General features: G+C 43.7%; 1 protein-coding gene across 1 annotated transcript in view; it reads left to right on the top strand.

Annotated features, from left to right (window-relative positions):
* The first annotated feature begins 361 nt into the window (after positions 1-361).
* The window catches only part of slc6a3 (solute carrier family 6 member 3), a 36,657-nt gene continuing 21,197 nt past the window's right edge, over positions 362-15,821 (top strand). Inside the window, exons 1-5 of the mRNA XM_078420117.1 lie at positions 362-405; positions 1,538-1,879; positions 3,421-3,552; positions 7,754-7,985; positions 11,566-11,704. Of these exons, the coding sequence (XP_078276243.1) occupies positions 1,621-1,879; positions 3,421-3,552; positions 7,754-7,985; positions 11,566-11,704 (762 nt within the window). The 5' untranslated portion in view covers positions 362-405; positions 1,538-1,620. The remainder of the gene's footprint in view (positions 406-1,537; positions 1,880-3,420; positions 3,553-7,753; positions 7,986-11,565; positions 11,705-15,821) is intronic.

Raw genomic sequence — 15,821 nt, 5'->3', positions numbered from 1 at the left:
CCAAGCTAAATTGAAGAGCGCAATGTATGCAACCTTGATTTAAGTCGCTTCTGATGGGTCATCAAGAGTTGCTAAGGTGCATCATCGTCATGAAAGATGGAAATTATTCCGCATTAAACGCTTTCATCATAGGAAGATTGAGTAATGCCGAGTTTCTGCTTCCAGCGAGCCACATTGCTTACACCTGCTTTCTCAAGTCTCCGTGTAATTACTGCATTTTATTGAAGGTCCGTCCCTTTTCGGCGCGTTGATCAGTCTGTCGCTCCGGCGGCGTAACTTGCGTCTCATAAGTGCAAAACCAAAACCAAAAGGTTTGGAAGCGATCCCTTCCCATTGTTGCTTCCAGTCATCGAGCGGCGAGCTTGTGACAACTCCGGGCGGAATCTCGCCATCTCCATCTAACTGGTAATAGTTCCCGGCATTTCGTTTTGCCGCATTGTTTTATTGCAGTCATAACAATAAGTTCTTTGTTATTACACAGGTAAAGCTGGTTGTATTGTCTAAAGAAGGGTCTGACCCGAAACGTCACCCATTCCTTCTCTCCAAGAGATGCTGCCTGTCACGCTAAGTTACTCCAGCTTTTTGTGTCTATTGTATTGTTCCTTGCTTTATCTCGTAAAATGCCAATTGTTGATAAACCGCACTGGAGTCGGGAAGAAAACTAATTTGACTATTTTGCCTTCCCAAAAGCAGAGATGGATGAACTTGAACAAAATATGCTGTACTTTAAAGGCGATCCTTTTCGTTAAACTGTTTACTTCAGATAATTGAGATTTACTGTGACCGCACTTTGGGAAAGAATCGCGCTCTACTCACCTTGTTTGAGCCGTTTCCGATTGCGATTGGATTTCTGGGCATTGTTTTTGTTTTTTAAATAATCTGTGTATTTGTTTGGTAACATTTGTTTGTTTGGTAAACGCGACGTTTCCTAGAGATTCTCAAACATGCCATTGTTAGAAAATATCAATGTTGCAACCATACTGTGCGGTGGGGGTATGGGTGCACAGTTTATTCGAATTTAATGATGAGCAGGCTATTTAAATTATTGTGTATTTAAGTATTTTATCGCGAAATAATATAAATTAAGTAATAATTAAGCAGAAAAAAAACAAACCCTTCACTGCAATTTGTATTATCTAAAGCATCAAAGTTAAATTAAATATAGACACAAAAAGCGGAACAGACAGCATCTCCAGAGAGAAGGAATAGGTGACGCTTCGGGTCGAGACCCTTCTTCGGACTAGGTGAAGGAACAGTTAACTTATACTGCTCACAACATGGTACAGGAACCACTGCAGAATTGTGTAGAAATCATAAACCTGTATTTATTCAACATGTATCCTTTTAAACTAATCTCATCCGCGCAAATTGTCGAATGTTGCGCGACAACTTCATCGATAAAACGCCGAAGGTTTCAAATGGAGGGCTCCTCCACCTTTCTGTGTTTCTGGATGTGGGAATGTTTGAGTGGGTTCCATGTTCCCGTTTCCGCAGTTGGAGCGGTTCCCCTCACTGACAAGCTTGCTTACCATTGCAGTTAAAACTCAACCGGCGAGTGGAAAGGAGTTCGAGCGTCAGCAGATCCCGATTCCCATAATCAAAGGGAGACTCCTCGGCCTGATGTCTTCAGTAGTGGCCCCAGCCCAAGAGCTCAACAGGATGGAGACCAAGAAGGTGGAGCTGATTTTGGTCAAGGAACAGAATGGCGTGCAGTTGACCAACTCGGCGCTTGTCCCGTCGACTGGGGAAAGGGAGGACGAGACCCAAACTCGTGAGACCTGGGCTAAGAAGATCGATTTTCTCCTTTCAGTTGTCGGCTTTGCTGTGGACCTGGCCAATGTCTGGAGATTCCCATATCTCTGTTATCGCAACGGCGGAGGTAGGAAGTTTAGACATTCACCCTAATGTTCACTGATTTTTAGCATATTTCCTAATCAGCAAGGCATCATTTTGAAATCTGTACTAGGAGCATGTCGGATATGAATGCACAGGAACAGGACATTGCATGGAATAAAGTGGTAATGACCGTTTGATAGTTTAACCGAATCTCTCAGAGGTTGGGCAGTAAATTAGAGTGAACTCGATGTTCCTCGGAGATGTTGCCTGACCCGTTGAGCACGAAACAGGACCTTCGGCTCACTGAGTCCGCGCCGACCAGCGATCACCCTGTACAGTAGGACTTATCCTACACACTAGGGACAATTTACAGATTTGTCGGAGCCAAATTAACCTACAAACATGTACGTCTTTGGGGGTGTGAGAGGAAACCGGAGCTGCAGGGAGAACTCACCAGGTCACTGGGAGAGCGTACAAACTCCCACAGACAGCACCCGCAGTCAGAACTGAACCCGGCTCTCTGGCGCTGCAAGGCGGCAACTCTAGCGTGGCCCCTTTATCTACAGGACGTGCCAGGCATATTCTGTTTCCGATGATATCCGAGTTGGTATCAAGTTGTAAACATTAAGTTCTGAAGGATTTTAGCAGGTTATGTAGCATTCCGGGACAGACACTTCAGACTCGTCCCGACCCGAAACGTTGCCGGTCCATCCCCCCACAGATGCTGCCTGACCCGCTGAGTTCCTCCAGCACTTTGTGCTTAGCTCAAGTTTTCAGCATCTGCATTCTCCTATGTCCCTCTTGGTATCGAGCCATTTAATTGAATTTATACTTAGAACTGGAAGCTTTACTCGTATTAATTAGTCGCAAAGTATTCATAACAACATAGTATTCATAACAACATGCGGCGGTCGAAATTACAGCGTCAGACTCGAGTTGGATCCTGACTACATGTGCTGCTCTGTGTGGAGTTTGTACATTATCCCTGTGACCTGCGTGGGTTTTCTTCGGGTGCTCCGGTTGCCTCCCACACCTCAAAGACTGGCATGTTTGTAGATTAATTGACTTTGGTTAAAATTGTAAATTGTCCCTTGTATGTGTGTGCAGGATAGTGTTAGTGTGCGGGGATCGCCGGGACTCGGTGGGCCGAATTGTCTGTTTCCGTGCCATGTCTCTAAAACTAAAATACGAAAATAGTTAATTTTAAAAAACAAGCAATTTTAAACAAGAACCTGTGCACAGCGAAAACGTGTTGCCTTAGTGATCGCTGCCAGTCTGTCTGGACAATAGGCAAGTCTGCCTGGACAATGAGCCAGTCTGCCTGGACAATGAGCCAGTCTGTCTGGACAATGGGCCAGTCTGTCTGGACAATGGGCAAGTCTGCCTGGACAATGGGCCAGTCTGCCTGGACAATGGGCAAGTCTGCCTGGACAATGGGCCAGTCTGCCTGGACAATGGGCCAGTCTGCCTGGACAATGGGCAAGTCTGCCTGGACAATGGGCAAGTCTGTGCACCCACACCTGCAATCTTGTCTCTGACAAGACTTTGCAGTGAACATGCTAAATAACTTCTGTTTTCGTCTAGGGGCTTTTCTCATTCCATATTTATTCTTCATGTTCATCGCTGGAATGCCACTGTTTTATATGGAATTAGCGCTGGGCCAATTCAATCGAGAAGGCGCTGCGGGGGTTTGGAAGATCTGCCCCATATTTAAAGGTAAACAGCTCCTTTGCATTCACTGGCAAACTCGGATTTCAACTCCCATCATTTCTTTTTCGCCTCCGTGAAAAGGGTTGGTGTAAATGTCCAATATATGTCTCTGTGAAAGAATCTGATGTATGGTGTTAAACAGTATGTCTGGCCATTCTTTTAGGGGCTAAGAGCTGGTAACTGCACAGCTAGCTCTCCGTGCTGAAGAAGGGCCTCGACCCGAAACGTCACCCATTCCTTCTCTCCAGAGATGCTGAGTTACTCCAGCTTTTTGTGTCTATCTCCGTGCTGTTTGCCGGTTGCTGCGTGTGACCCGGAGCTAACAGCTACTGTTAGCATTAAGCGGTTGCTACTGACCGTGAGCAGAGCCCAAATGGAAGAAAATCACTTTAAAATTGGTGTTATAACGACCTGTAGTCTGGATATCCTGCACAGAACCTTTGACAACCTCATCTTAAGTAACAAATGCTGCAGGAACAAAATGCTGGAATAATGTTTTTGCAATTGGTGACACTGTAAAAGTCATCAGTCACAGCACAGCCCTGCAATTATCATCAATTTATTATTTTTCTTCGCATTTGGAGACACTTCAGAATTCATTATGTGTAAGAAGGAGCTGCAGATGCTGGTTTAAACCAAAGATAGACATAATAAGCTGGAGTAACTCAGCTGGACAGGCAGCATCTCTAGAGAGAAGGAATGGGTGACATTTCGGGTCGAGACCCTTCTTCAGACTGGTTAGGGATAAAGGAAATGAGAGATATTGACGGTGATGTGGAGAGATAAAGAACAATGAATAAAAGATATGCAAAAGAGTAACGATGATAAAGGAAACAGGCTATTGTAAGGTGCTTGTAGGGTGAAAATGAGAAGCTAGTGCAACTTGGGTGGGGGAGGGATAGAGAGAGAGGGAATGCCGGGGCTACCTGAAGTGAGAGAAATCAATATTCATACCACTGGGCTGTAGGCTACACAAGCGAAATATGAGATCCAGATATGGAGTCATAGAGTCATTGAGTGATACAGTGTGGAAACAGGCCCTTCAGCCCAACTTGCCCACACCAGCCAACAATGTCCCAGCTACACTAGTCCCATTTGCCTGTGCTTGATCCATATCGCCTCCAAACCTGTCCTATCTGTGTATCTGTCTAACGGTCTCTTAAACGATGGGATAGTCCCAGCCTCAACTGCCTCCTCTGGCAGCTTGTTCCAAACACCCACCGCCCTTTGTGTGAAAAAGTTACCCCTCGGGTTCCTATTAAATCTTTTCCCCTTCACCTTGAACCTACAGTATGTCCTCTGATCCTCGATTCCCCTACTCTGGGCAAGAGACTCTGTGTATCTACCCGATCTATTCCTCTCATGATTTTGTACACCTCTATAAGATCACTCCTCATCCCCCTGCTCTCCATGGAATAGAGACCCAACCTAGCCAACCTCTCCCTATAACTCACACCCTCTCGCCTTGGCAACATCCTCATAAATCTTTTCTGAACCCTTTCAAGTTTGACAATATCTTTCCTATAACATGGTATCCAGAACTGAACACATTATTCTAAATGCGGTCTCACCAACGTCTTATACAACTGCAACATGACCTCCCAATTTCTATACTTAATACTCTGACTGATGAAGGCCAAAGTGCCAAAAGCCTTTTTGACCACCTTATCAACCTGCAACTCGACCTTCAAGGAATCATGCACCTAGATTCCTCAATCCCTCTGCTCTACAACACTACCATTTACTGCCCTTATTCGACATCCTAAAATGCAACACCCAACATTTCTCTGTATTAAATTCCATCACCCATTCCTCTGCCCACCTGGCCAATTGACCCAGATCCTGCTGCAATCTTTCACAACCATCTTCACTATCTGCAAAACCACTCACTTTTGTATCATCAGCAAACTTGCTAATCTTGCCCTGTATGTTCTCATCCAAATCATTGATGTTCCTCCAATTTGCATTTAGCCTCACTCTGACAATGGAGGAGACCAAGGACAGAAAGGTCTGTGTAGGAATGGGAAGGGGAATTAAAATGTCCAGCAACGGGGAGATCAGGTTGGTTCAGGTGGGCTGAGCGAAGGTGTTCCGCGAAATGATCGCACAGTCTGCGTTTGGTCTCGCCAATGTATAACAGTCCACATCTTGAACAACGGATACAGTAGATGAGGTTGGAGGAGGTGCAAGTGAACCTCTGCCTAACCTGAAAGGACTGTCGGGGTCCCTGGATAGAGTCGAGAGAGGAGGTATAGCAACAGGTTGCGGTTGCACGGGAAAGGTACCTGGGGAGGGGGTGGTTTGGTTGGGAAGGGAAGGGATGAGTTAACCAGGGAGTTGTGGAGGGAACGGTCTCTGCGGAAGGTGGAAAGGGGTGGAGATGGGAAAATGTGGCTAGTGGTGGGATCCAGTTGGAGGTGGTGGAAATATCAGAGGATTATGTGTTGTATGCGACAGATGAAGAAGGGGTGGAAGGTAAGAACTAGGGGGACTCTGTCGCTGTTGCAAATAGGGGGATTAGAAGGGGAGGGGGAGCAAGGGCAGAGCTGCAGGGTACTGAGGAGACACGAGTGAGGGCCTCGTTTATGATGGGAGAGGGGAAGCCCCGTTTCCTAAAGAATGAGGACATCTCGGATGTTCTAGTATGGAACACCTCATCTTGGGTGCAGATGCGGCGTAGACCTAGGGGATAGAGTCTTTGTAGGAAGCAGGGTGGGAAGAAGCGTAGTCAAGATAGTTGTGGGAGTCAGTGGGTTTGTAATAGATGTCAGTCCGTAGTCTATTTCCTGTGATGGCAACTGTGAGATCAAGAAAGGGGAGGGAGATGTCAGAGATGGTCCAATTAAATTTGAGTGCAGGATGAAAATTAGTGGTCATGTTGATGAAGTCCATGAGTTCTGCATGGGTGCAAGAGGTAGCACCGATGCAGTCATCAATGTAATGGAGATAGAGTTCGGGGATAGGGCCAGTCTACGCCTGGAACAGGGATTGTTCAACGTACCCAACAAAGAGGCAGGCATAGCTGGAGTCCATGCGGGTTCCCATAGCTACGCCTTTGACTTGGAGGAAGTGGGAGAAGTTGTTGAGGGTGAGGACCAGCTCCGCTAGGCAGAGTAGAGTGTTAGTGGAGGGAAATTGGATGGTTCTGTGGACGAGGAACAAACGGAGGGCTTTAAGGCCTTCCTGGTGGGGGATGGAGGTGTATAGTGACTGAACGTCCATAGTAAAGATGAGGGAGTGGGGGCTCGGAAAGCAGGTCATTATAGAGACGCAGGGCATGTGAGGTATCTTGGGCATAGGTCGGGAGAGATTGGACCAGGGGGGATAGGATGGAGTCGAGTTATGTGGACATCATTACCGTGGGACAGGAGCAGGCAGAAACAATGGGTCTGCCAGGGCAGTAGTGTTTGTGGATTTTGGGGAGAAAATGAAAATGGGCTGTGCGGGGCTGGAAAACGATAAGGTTGGAGGCTGTGGAAGGCAGACAGCCAGAAGTGATGAAATCAGTAATGATGTTGGAGATTAAGGTTTGGCGCTCATCTGTGGGATCATGGTCCAAGGATAAGTAGGAGGAGGTGCATATCTTTCATTCATTGCTCTTTATTTCTCTGCATCACCATCTATATCTCTCGTTTCCCTTATCCCTAACCAGTCTGAGGAAGGGTCTCGACCCGAAACATATATCATATCATATATCATATATATACAGCTGGAAACAGGCCTTTTCGGCCCACCAAGTCCGTGCCGCCCAGTGATCCCCGTACATTAACACTATCCTACACCCACTAGGGACAATTTTTACATTTACCCAGCCAATTAACCTAAATACCTGTACGTCTTTGGAGTGTGGGAGGAAACCGAAGATCTCGGAGAAAACCCACGCAGGTCACGGGGAGAACGTACAAACTCCTTACAGTGCAGCACCCGTAGTCAGGATCGAACCTGAGTCTCCGGCGCTGCATTCGCTGTAAAGCAGCAACTCTACCGCTGCGCTACCGTGCCGCCCTAACATCACCCATTCAATTTTCTCCAGAGATGCTGCTTGTCCGCTGTTACTCCAGCTTTTGTGTCTATCTTCAGAATTCATTATAATGTGCGAGGGAATTAAGATGCAGTTTCAAGATCTGTTCTTGATTTTATTGTTTAAAAATAGCACTGGGGGACTACAGCAGACTTTGATTCCCTGTTATTTGCACCATTGCTTTAGGTGTTGGCTTCACAGTGATCTTGATTGCATTGTATGTCGGTTTCTATTACAATGTCATCATCGCCTGGGCTCTCTATTACCTTTTCTCATCCTTTACAATGGAACTCCCCTGGATCCACTGCAACAACAACTGGAACAGCCCTAATTGTTCTGAACTCACCAACTTTACCCAGCAAAACTCATCCACAAAATATTATGAGTACAAAAACAATCCCGCAGCTGAATATTATGAGTAAGTAGAAACATTTTATAATAATTATTCTCTGTATCATGGGCTGGCTTTCATCGTATTGGGCATTGGGCTACAACTCTAATTCTAATATGGTGGGATTAAGTATGATTCAAACGGTCACTACTCAAAGATTTTGTTACAGGGTATGTTTGACATCAGATGTAATTGTTAGGCTGGCAGTAATTGAAAGTTGATACATCGGGCTTTCTGACATATACATGAAGAAAATAATGAGGAAGTATGAAAAGATGATCCATTTTCTCTCTTTCTTTCTCTCTCTCTCTCTCTCTCTCTCTCTCTCTCTCTCTCTCTCTCTCTCTCTCTCTCTCTCTCTCTCTCTCTCTCTCTCTCTCTCTCTCTCTCTCTCTCTATCTCTATCTCTATCTCTCTCTCTCTCCCTCCCTCTCCTACCCCTCCCGTCTCCCCCCCCCCCCCCCCCTCAGCATCACAACATATTTTTTCTATTTCTTTTCCTAATCTCTTCTATATCTCCTTATCTTTGGTTTCTCTTTTACACTCTCTTTTGAAGGGTCCCATTGAATATGTCTTTCCAGTCCTTTGTTTCTTCTCCCCAGAAGCAAACTGCTGAGATCAAATGTTAGCATTACCTTTTTGGAACAGAATAAATAGCTGAAAATAATGGTTCTGAAGAAAGAGAAATGGAGTTAACCTTTCAGGATTATAATCTTTCATTGCTCTGAAATATTCATGCACTTTCTCTCCCCCCAGATGCTTCCTGACTTGCTGAGTATTTCTAACATTTTCTGTTTTATTTATGACTGTGTGGCTGGAGAAATGATATATGAATTAGGGCTGTCTCTACAAACCAGACAGGTCACAAACTAACACGTATGGGTCAAATGCCCTCACAGTAGGGGTGTTGCTCATGCTTTTGGGGAATTGGGAAATGGTAAAAATCAGATGGTAGAAAAGCTAGGTTGGAAATAGAGCAAAGGAGTTTGGGAGTCAAGGTATTTAGAAAGGCAATAAGAAGGCATTGAGAGGTGTAAGCAGCGCTCGAGTGTATCTGAATGGAGCATACCAGTGAAAGGGGGCACCAGCAGATAGTGAGATGAAGGAAAAATATTAAAATAATATTTAAAGCACGATCAGTATTCACACAGTAGACACAGCAGTGTGATACATGATTTGGCAGCAGAAATAGAAGTAAATGGTTATGATTTATATCCATTTCAGAGATTTGTGTGCAAGGTCACCAAAGCTGGATCATGAATATTCAGGGATTTGTGACATTTTAGAATGAGGGAAAGAAAGGGAAAGGAGGTGGAATAGCTCTACTTATAAACTGTAATGTCCAGGTTCAGGAATAACTTTTTCCCAACAACCATTGGACACAACGATCTCCAACTAAACTATGAACTACGAACTGCCTTGATTGCACTAAGGACTTTGGGCTTTATTTTGTTTTTGTTCTGTTTTTTTTTTTTTTAATTTATTGAACAACGTTACCTACTGAATGCTATGTTTACATACCTGCTTTGCTGCTGCAAATATGAATTTCATTGTTCCATTTAGTGACATATGACAATAAAACACTCTTGACTTGAAAAGTTGAGCTCACTGTAGGGGTGGGACATGGAGTCTCAGATGCAGAATCAGCTGAGGTCACAATATGAAATAGTAAGAATTCACCTGGCAGAGTAGTGTATAAGGTCCCTCAACAGCAGGTATAAATTGAGAGAGAAGAGGGGGCTTGCAAGAAATGGACTGCAATAATAACTAACTATACAGATTTGACAAAGGGTAGTTTTCAGGCTGAGTTTGGGGGGGAATCCGGGATGGTTTCCCAGAGGAATGTATTGAGGAACCAACCAGGGAAAGGCTATTACCTATTTTGTCTTGTGCACTTAAACAGGGTTGATTATTAATCTCATAGTAAGAAAGAGTTATCACAGCATGGGAGGATTACAAATTTAATTTAAGGGTACGGAACCTTGGCCTGCAGCCAATGTCCTAAACCTAAATAAAGACAAGTAAAAGTATCAGAGAGGAGGGGCACAGTGGTAGAGTTGCTGCGCTTACAGTGCCAGAGACCCACGTTCAATCCTGACTATGGGTGTTGTCTGTACAGAGTTTGTACATTCTCTGAGTGGGTATTCCCCGAGTGCTCCACTTTCTGCCCATACTCCACACATGTACAGGTTTGTAGGTTAAATTGGCTTCAGTAAAAATGGTAAAATGTCCTTAGTGTGTAGGATAGTGCTAGTGCACGGTGATCATTGGTCGACTCGGACTCGGTGAGCTGAAGGGCCTGTTTCTGCGTTGTATCTCTAAACTAAACTAAAACTAAAAGGAACGTTGGCCAATCAGGACGGGAAAATAAGGTAAAATGGTTGATGAGCAAATGGGAGACATTTTAAAAGATATCTCAAAGGTCTCAGCAAAGGTCTAAATCTGTGAGAATGGAAGAGTCTCTAGAAAGGGTACACTATCTAAGGGCAGCACAATGGCACAGTTAGCAGCTCACAGCATCAGAGACCCGGCTTTTATTCTGACCTCAGGTGCCGTCTGTGTGAGGTACAGTATGTACATTCTCCCTGTTTCCTCCAGATCCTCCGATGTCCTCCCACACCCCAAAGACATGTGGGTTTATAGGTTACTTGGCCTCTGTAGATTGCTCCCTAGTAGGGAATGGATGCGAAAGTGAAATAACATCAAAATACAGTTGATAGTTGGTGTACCTGGAAACGGGGACTTTGGCCAACCATGCTGAATCTTTCAATCAATCAATCACCAAAGAACTAAGCGATGATAACAAATTTAAAGAAAGGGCACACAATGTGAATAAGATGAGTAGTATGGCCATATTATGCATGTTGGAAAAATGCTGGAACCCATTATTTAGGAGATAATAGCAGGATATTTATATTATCGCACAGAGTTGATAAGGTTTTATAAAAAAGGAAATTGTATTTGAAAAACTTTCCAGAGTTCAGTTGAACTAGAAACTATTTAACTATTGTGGTAAGTAGGAATGTTGACTCTTATTGCAAGGGGTATGGAGTATAAAAGTAGTGAAGTCCTGATGCAACTTTAAAGGGCACAGGTGAGACTACACCTGGAGCACTATGTAAAATTTTGGATTGTGAAATTATTGCTGCAGTTTAACAGGTTCGTAATTGCAAAACACGCAGATAATACATAATATTTCGTTAAAATTCAATAAATTAGTAACTCTAATACTGTTGTAAAAGAAAACGTCCTTAGTGCAACAAAAGACACAGTTTTCAGGCTCCTGTACCTTCTGCTAGCTAGATAGTAGGAGAGAAATGAGAGTGTGGCCAGGGTAGTGTGGGTCTTTGATGATATTGGCTGCCTTTATGGGACAGCAACTCCTATTTTTACCTTTGATGGTGTGGAAGTTAGTACCTGCAGTGGAATTGGCAGTATCTACTACTCTGCTGGTTTGTAGGAGGGAACCTGCCTCTCTGCAGAAGGAAGCATTGCAAATTATAATGCAAATTAATCATTAGGTTTATGAGAACTAAATTAAAATGCAGAAAAATTACCAAACCATTCTCGCCCTGGTTAAGATGTTCATGTTAATGTTTCTAAACAGACGGGGTATGCTTCACCTTCATGAAAGTGCGGGGATCCATGACATTGGCAAACCCAGGTGGCAGCTCACTTGTTGCTTATTTGTAGTCATTGTCATCCTCTACTTCAGCCTCTGGAAGGGAATTCGAACATCAGGCAAGGTAATCTCATTATTCTGTTATATTCAAACATTACATAACCATCAGATTCAACTAACTCCGTATAAGGCAGATTATCTTGTCATTATCGTATTATTGTCGCTGTGTCACTTTAAACGTATTTCAATTTGCTTTAAATTGTTTGGGGTAATATCCTGAGTTTGTGAAAACCATTGCCTTCATATCACAAAATGTTTACAGCATAGAAGGAAGGAAGTCTGTTTAAGGATATTGTTAAGGCAAACATAGATAGATTATTGATTAGTACAGGTGTCAGGGGTTATGGAGAGAAAACAGGAGAATGAGGTTATGAAGGGAAGATAGATCAGCCATGATTGAATGGCGGAGTAAACTTGATGGGACAAATGGCCTAATTCTTCTGCTATCACTTATGAACATGATATGTTTGGATTGTCAGATCCATTAAACACCATGCAAGAACTGTTATCTAGTCCCACTCTTCTGTACTTTTCCCATGGCTCTGCAAATTCTTTGCATTTCAAATGCATATTCAGCTCTGTTTTATATATAATTGAAGCCATCTTCACTACTCCCCCCTGCAGTGCATTCCAGACTCAACGTGTCAATGCACTTTTCCCTGCTTTACTTTAAAATCTTTTGTCAATTACCTTAATTTAATTCCCCTTATTTCTTAACCCCTTTGCCAATGTAAACAGCCTTTCTTTCCTATGGACATTTTGCTTGATTCTAAATACATGTTCCCTTGCCACCCCTTTTCCAGGAAGAGCAAACAATCATCTCTAATCTCTATAACAAAAGAAGTCTGTCATTTTTGGAATCATTTTGGTAAATTTCTACTGCGTTCTCTGCAAAGGCTTCACATCTTTTCCAAGGTGTGACACCCAGAACTGGAACAAATACTCCAACTGCAGTTTAACCAGTGTTTACAAATGATCATCATAATTTTCTTACTCTTTACTCTTTTAGCATGATATGCTTTTTACAACCATTATCTCAACCTGCCCTGCCATTTTCAATTAAATATTCACATCTATCCAAATGTCTGTTCTTGGACCTTGTTTAGATTTGTGCCCTCTGGATCATTGCTTCTTCTCATTTTTCTTATCAAAATGCAACAATTCATATTGCTCCAAATTAAATTTCATCAACCATCTATCCACTCATTTAATCAGCTTGTCTATACCTAATGGGTCTTTTACTATCCTAAATCAGAAATCAATCAGAAATCAATCTACAATCTTAAGTGAATGAGTAGTGTAACATTTAAAATAATTCTCATTAGCTTTTACTTAGTTTCAGCATCACAAGGAAAATGTATTATATTCATTTAATAGCTTAAATTCATTTTTCTGATCAATTTTTATCTCTGATCTAATTTCTTTTATACATCTTAAAGACAACCCTTGCTTCAACTATATGCCTTAGTCGGCCTTCATCTGGATAAATAGCCAGCAACCAAACATCCGACTCGCTCCCTGCAAAAGGGACTGTGTAGTAGGGTTTTCAATTAAATCATGGGGAAAGCTGGAAGATTTCTGCCTAAAGTTTGCAAGAGGTTCATAGAGCCAAGTCAATGTAAAAAAGATAGGAATGGGGACACAAGCAACTCCAGATGCTGGAATCTGGAGCAAAACACAAAGTGCTGGATGAACCAAGCTGGAAAGGGTACAGAGAAGATTTACGAGGATGTTGCCAGGATTAGAGGGTCTGAGCTGTCGGCAGAGGTTGAGTAGGCTGGGACTCTATTCTTTGGAGCGCAGGAAATTGAGGGGTGAAAAAATAGAGGTGTATATGATCATGAGAAGAATAGATCGGGTAGGTGCACAGATTCTCTTGCCCAGAGTAAGTGAACCGAGGACCAGAGGACATAGGTTTAAGGTGAAGGTGAAAAGATGTAATAGGAATCTGAGGGGTTTAATAGGAATCAAAGGGTGGTGAATGTATGAAACAAGCTGCCAGAGAATGTAGTTGAGGCTGGGTCCATCCCAACATTTAAGAAACAGTTAGACAGGTACATGGGTACGACAGGTTTGGAGGGATTGGACCAAATGCTGGCAGGTGGGACTAGTGTAGCTGGGACATGTTGACTGGTGTGGGCAAGTTGGGCCGAAGGGCCTGTTTCCACACTGTATCACTCTATAACTCTATGACTCTATAACCCAGTGGCACAGGCAACATCTGTGGAGGGATTGGATGTGATAGACTTCATCTATTTATTCCCTCCACAGATGTTGCTTGACCCACTGAGTTCCTCCAGCAGGATAAGGGTGGGACTTAGAAACATAGAAAATAGGTGCAGGAGTAGGCCATTCGGCCCTTCGAGCCAGCACCGCCATTCAATATGATCATGGCTGATCATCCAGAATCAGTACCCCGTTCCTGCTTTCACCCCATATCCTTTGATTCCGTTAGCCCAAAGAGCTAAATCTAACTGTCTCTTGACTTTGTTGCATACATTTCATGATCATAAAATAACATACCTTGGCCAATTTTGGAGATTTATATTCCATATCCAATGCACTTTACAAATACACCCAAACAAATATTTTTGTGGATCCCACTCACTAATACTGATAGTTCTGGCATGTCCTGTCAAAGAGCTAGATAGAGCTCTTAAGGATAGCGGAGTCAGGAGGTATGGGGAGAAGGCAGGAACGGGGTACTGATTGCGAATGATCAGCCATGATCACATTGAATGGCGGTGCTGGCTCGAAGGGCCGAATGGCCTCCTCCTGCACCTATTGTCTATTGTCTATTGTCAAATGAAGAATGCTCATATTTGTTGGTAGATTTGGAAAGGCCAATCTAGGACAGGGCTTCCCTTTAGGGACAGAGTTCAGACTTGCTCTCATGCCCCAGCATTTACGCTTAGGAGGCACCTGATGAATCTCGAACCAGATGAGATCTGATACAGCACTTCATTGTGGACGAAGTGAAAGGCAAAGTACTTCTACTTCATTCTTCCACTGCACTTAAATGTCTGAAGTATTTAAAATTCTTATTTTTAAATAATAGAATGATTGTCAATAGCGTTAATATTTTAGTTTTGATATTTTAGTTATTTCCAGATACCAGAAACATTAAAAAATATAAATATTTCCTAAAGATTTTGCAGCCAATACTCTGGCTGTAGGGGCTTTTCCCAGATACAAAAGGCTGTTGGATATATCTCAGGCAGGGCCTTTCTCACATCAGTACCTTTGGCTCTGCAGCTGCTGGACTGGTGGTTGCTCTGGGTGGAAGAGGTTGCCTTTCCATGGGCACCAGGGTGAGCAGCATTCCCTGAAAGCTGGGTGGCAAATGAGTAGCCTCTGTGTGGTAATGTGAGTGGAATTGAGCTGACTGACGGCTTGTGGTTCTTTAGGCCATCACTCTCTGTCAGCCATTGGTGGTTCAGTTCACCTCTGACACGCACCCCCCCCCCTCCCCCCCGGGATTGCTCGGCCCAACACACAGGTGTGAAGACACCTGGAGGTCAGACATTGGCACATCTCACATCCTGCTCTGCTGCTGCACACTACTGGAGCAAGAACCCAGTGGCATAAAGGTGGGATGTAATTAGCACCCAGCCCTCGGCTTACTCCTGACCTGGTGGGTGAATGAATAGCAACCCAATTTTTTTAATGCTTCTTTTTTTTCACATTTCAAATTCTTTTCAAATTTGATTATTTTTGAATGATTTAAATCGGGGACATTTTTAAAAGGACCCAAAAGACTTTGATGGCAACAAGCTTGTCGAAGACATTGGGGTGTTCCAGCGGCAGCGCCCCAAAGGCGTGCGTGCTGAGGCAGGGTTGGAGCTGAATATCCTCATGCCGTGCCTCCTGGATATGCAGGATTGTATCCCTGTGCCCGCATAGAGTCTTGCAGCGTGGAAACAGGCCCTTCATCCCAACCTGCCCACACGTCCAACATGTCCCATCTACACTAAACCCACCTACCTGCATTTGGCCCATATCCCTCTAAACCTGTCCTATCCATGCACTAGTCTAACTGTTTCCTAAATGTTTCAATAAAACCTACTTCGACTATCTCCTCCTCAGGTTCCTATTACATCTTTCCCCCCTCACCTTAAATCTATGTCCTCTGGTTCTCGATTTTCCCTACTCTGGGCAAGGGACTCTGTGCGTCTACCCGA

This window comes from Rhinoraja longicauda, chromosome 2 (assembly GCF_053455715.1).
Source record: "Rhinoraja longicauda isolate Sanriku21f chromosome 2, sRhiLon1.1, whole genome shotgun sequence".
Classification (NCBI taxonomy): domain Eukaryota; kingdom Metazoa; phylum Chordata; class Chondrichthyes; order Rajiformes; family Arhynchobatidae; genus Rhinoraja; species Rhinoraja longicauda.
The sequence above is the reverse complement of the archived record's forward strand: the minus strand, read 5'-3'. Positions and strand labels throughout refer to the sequence as shown.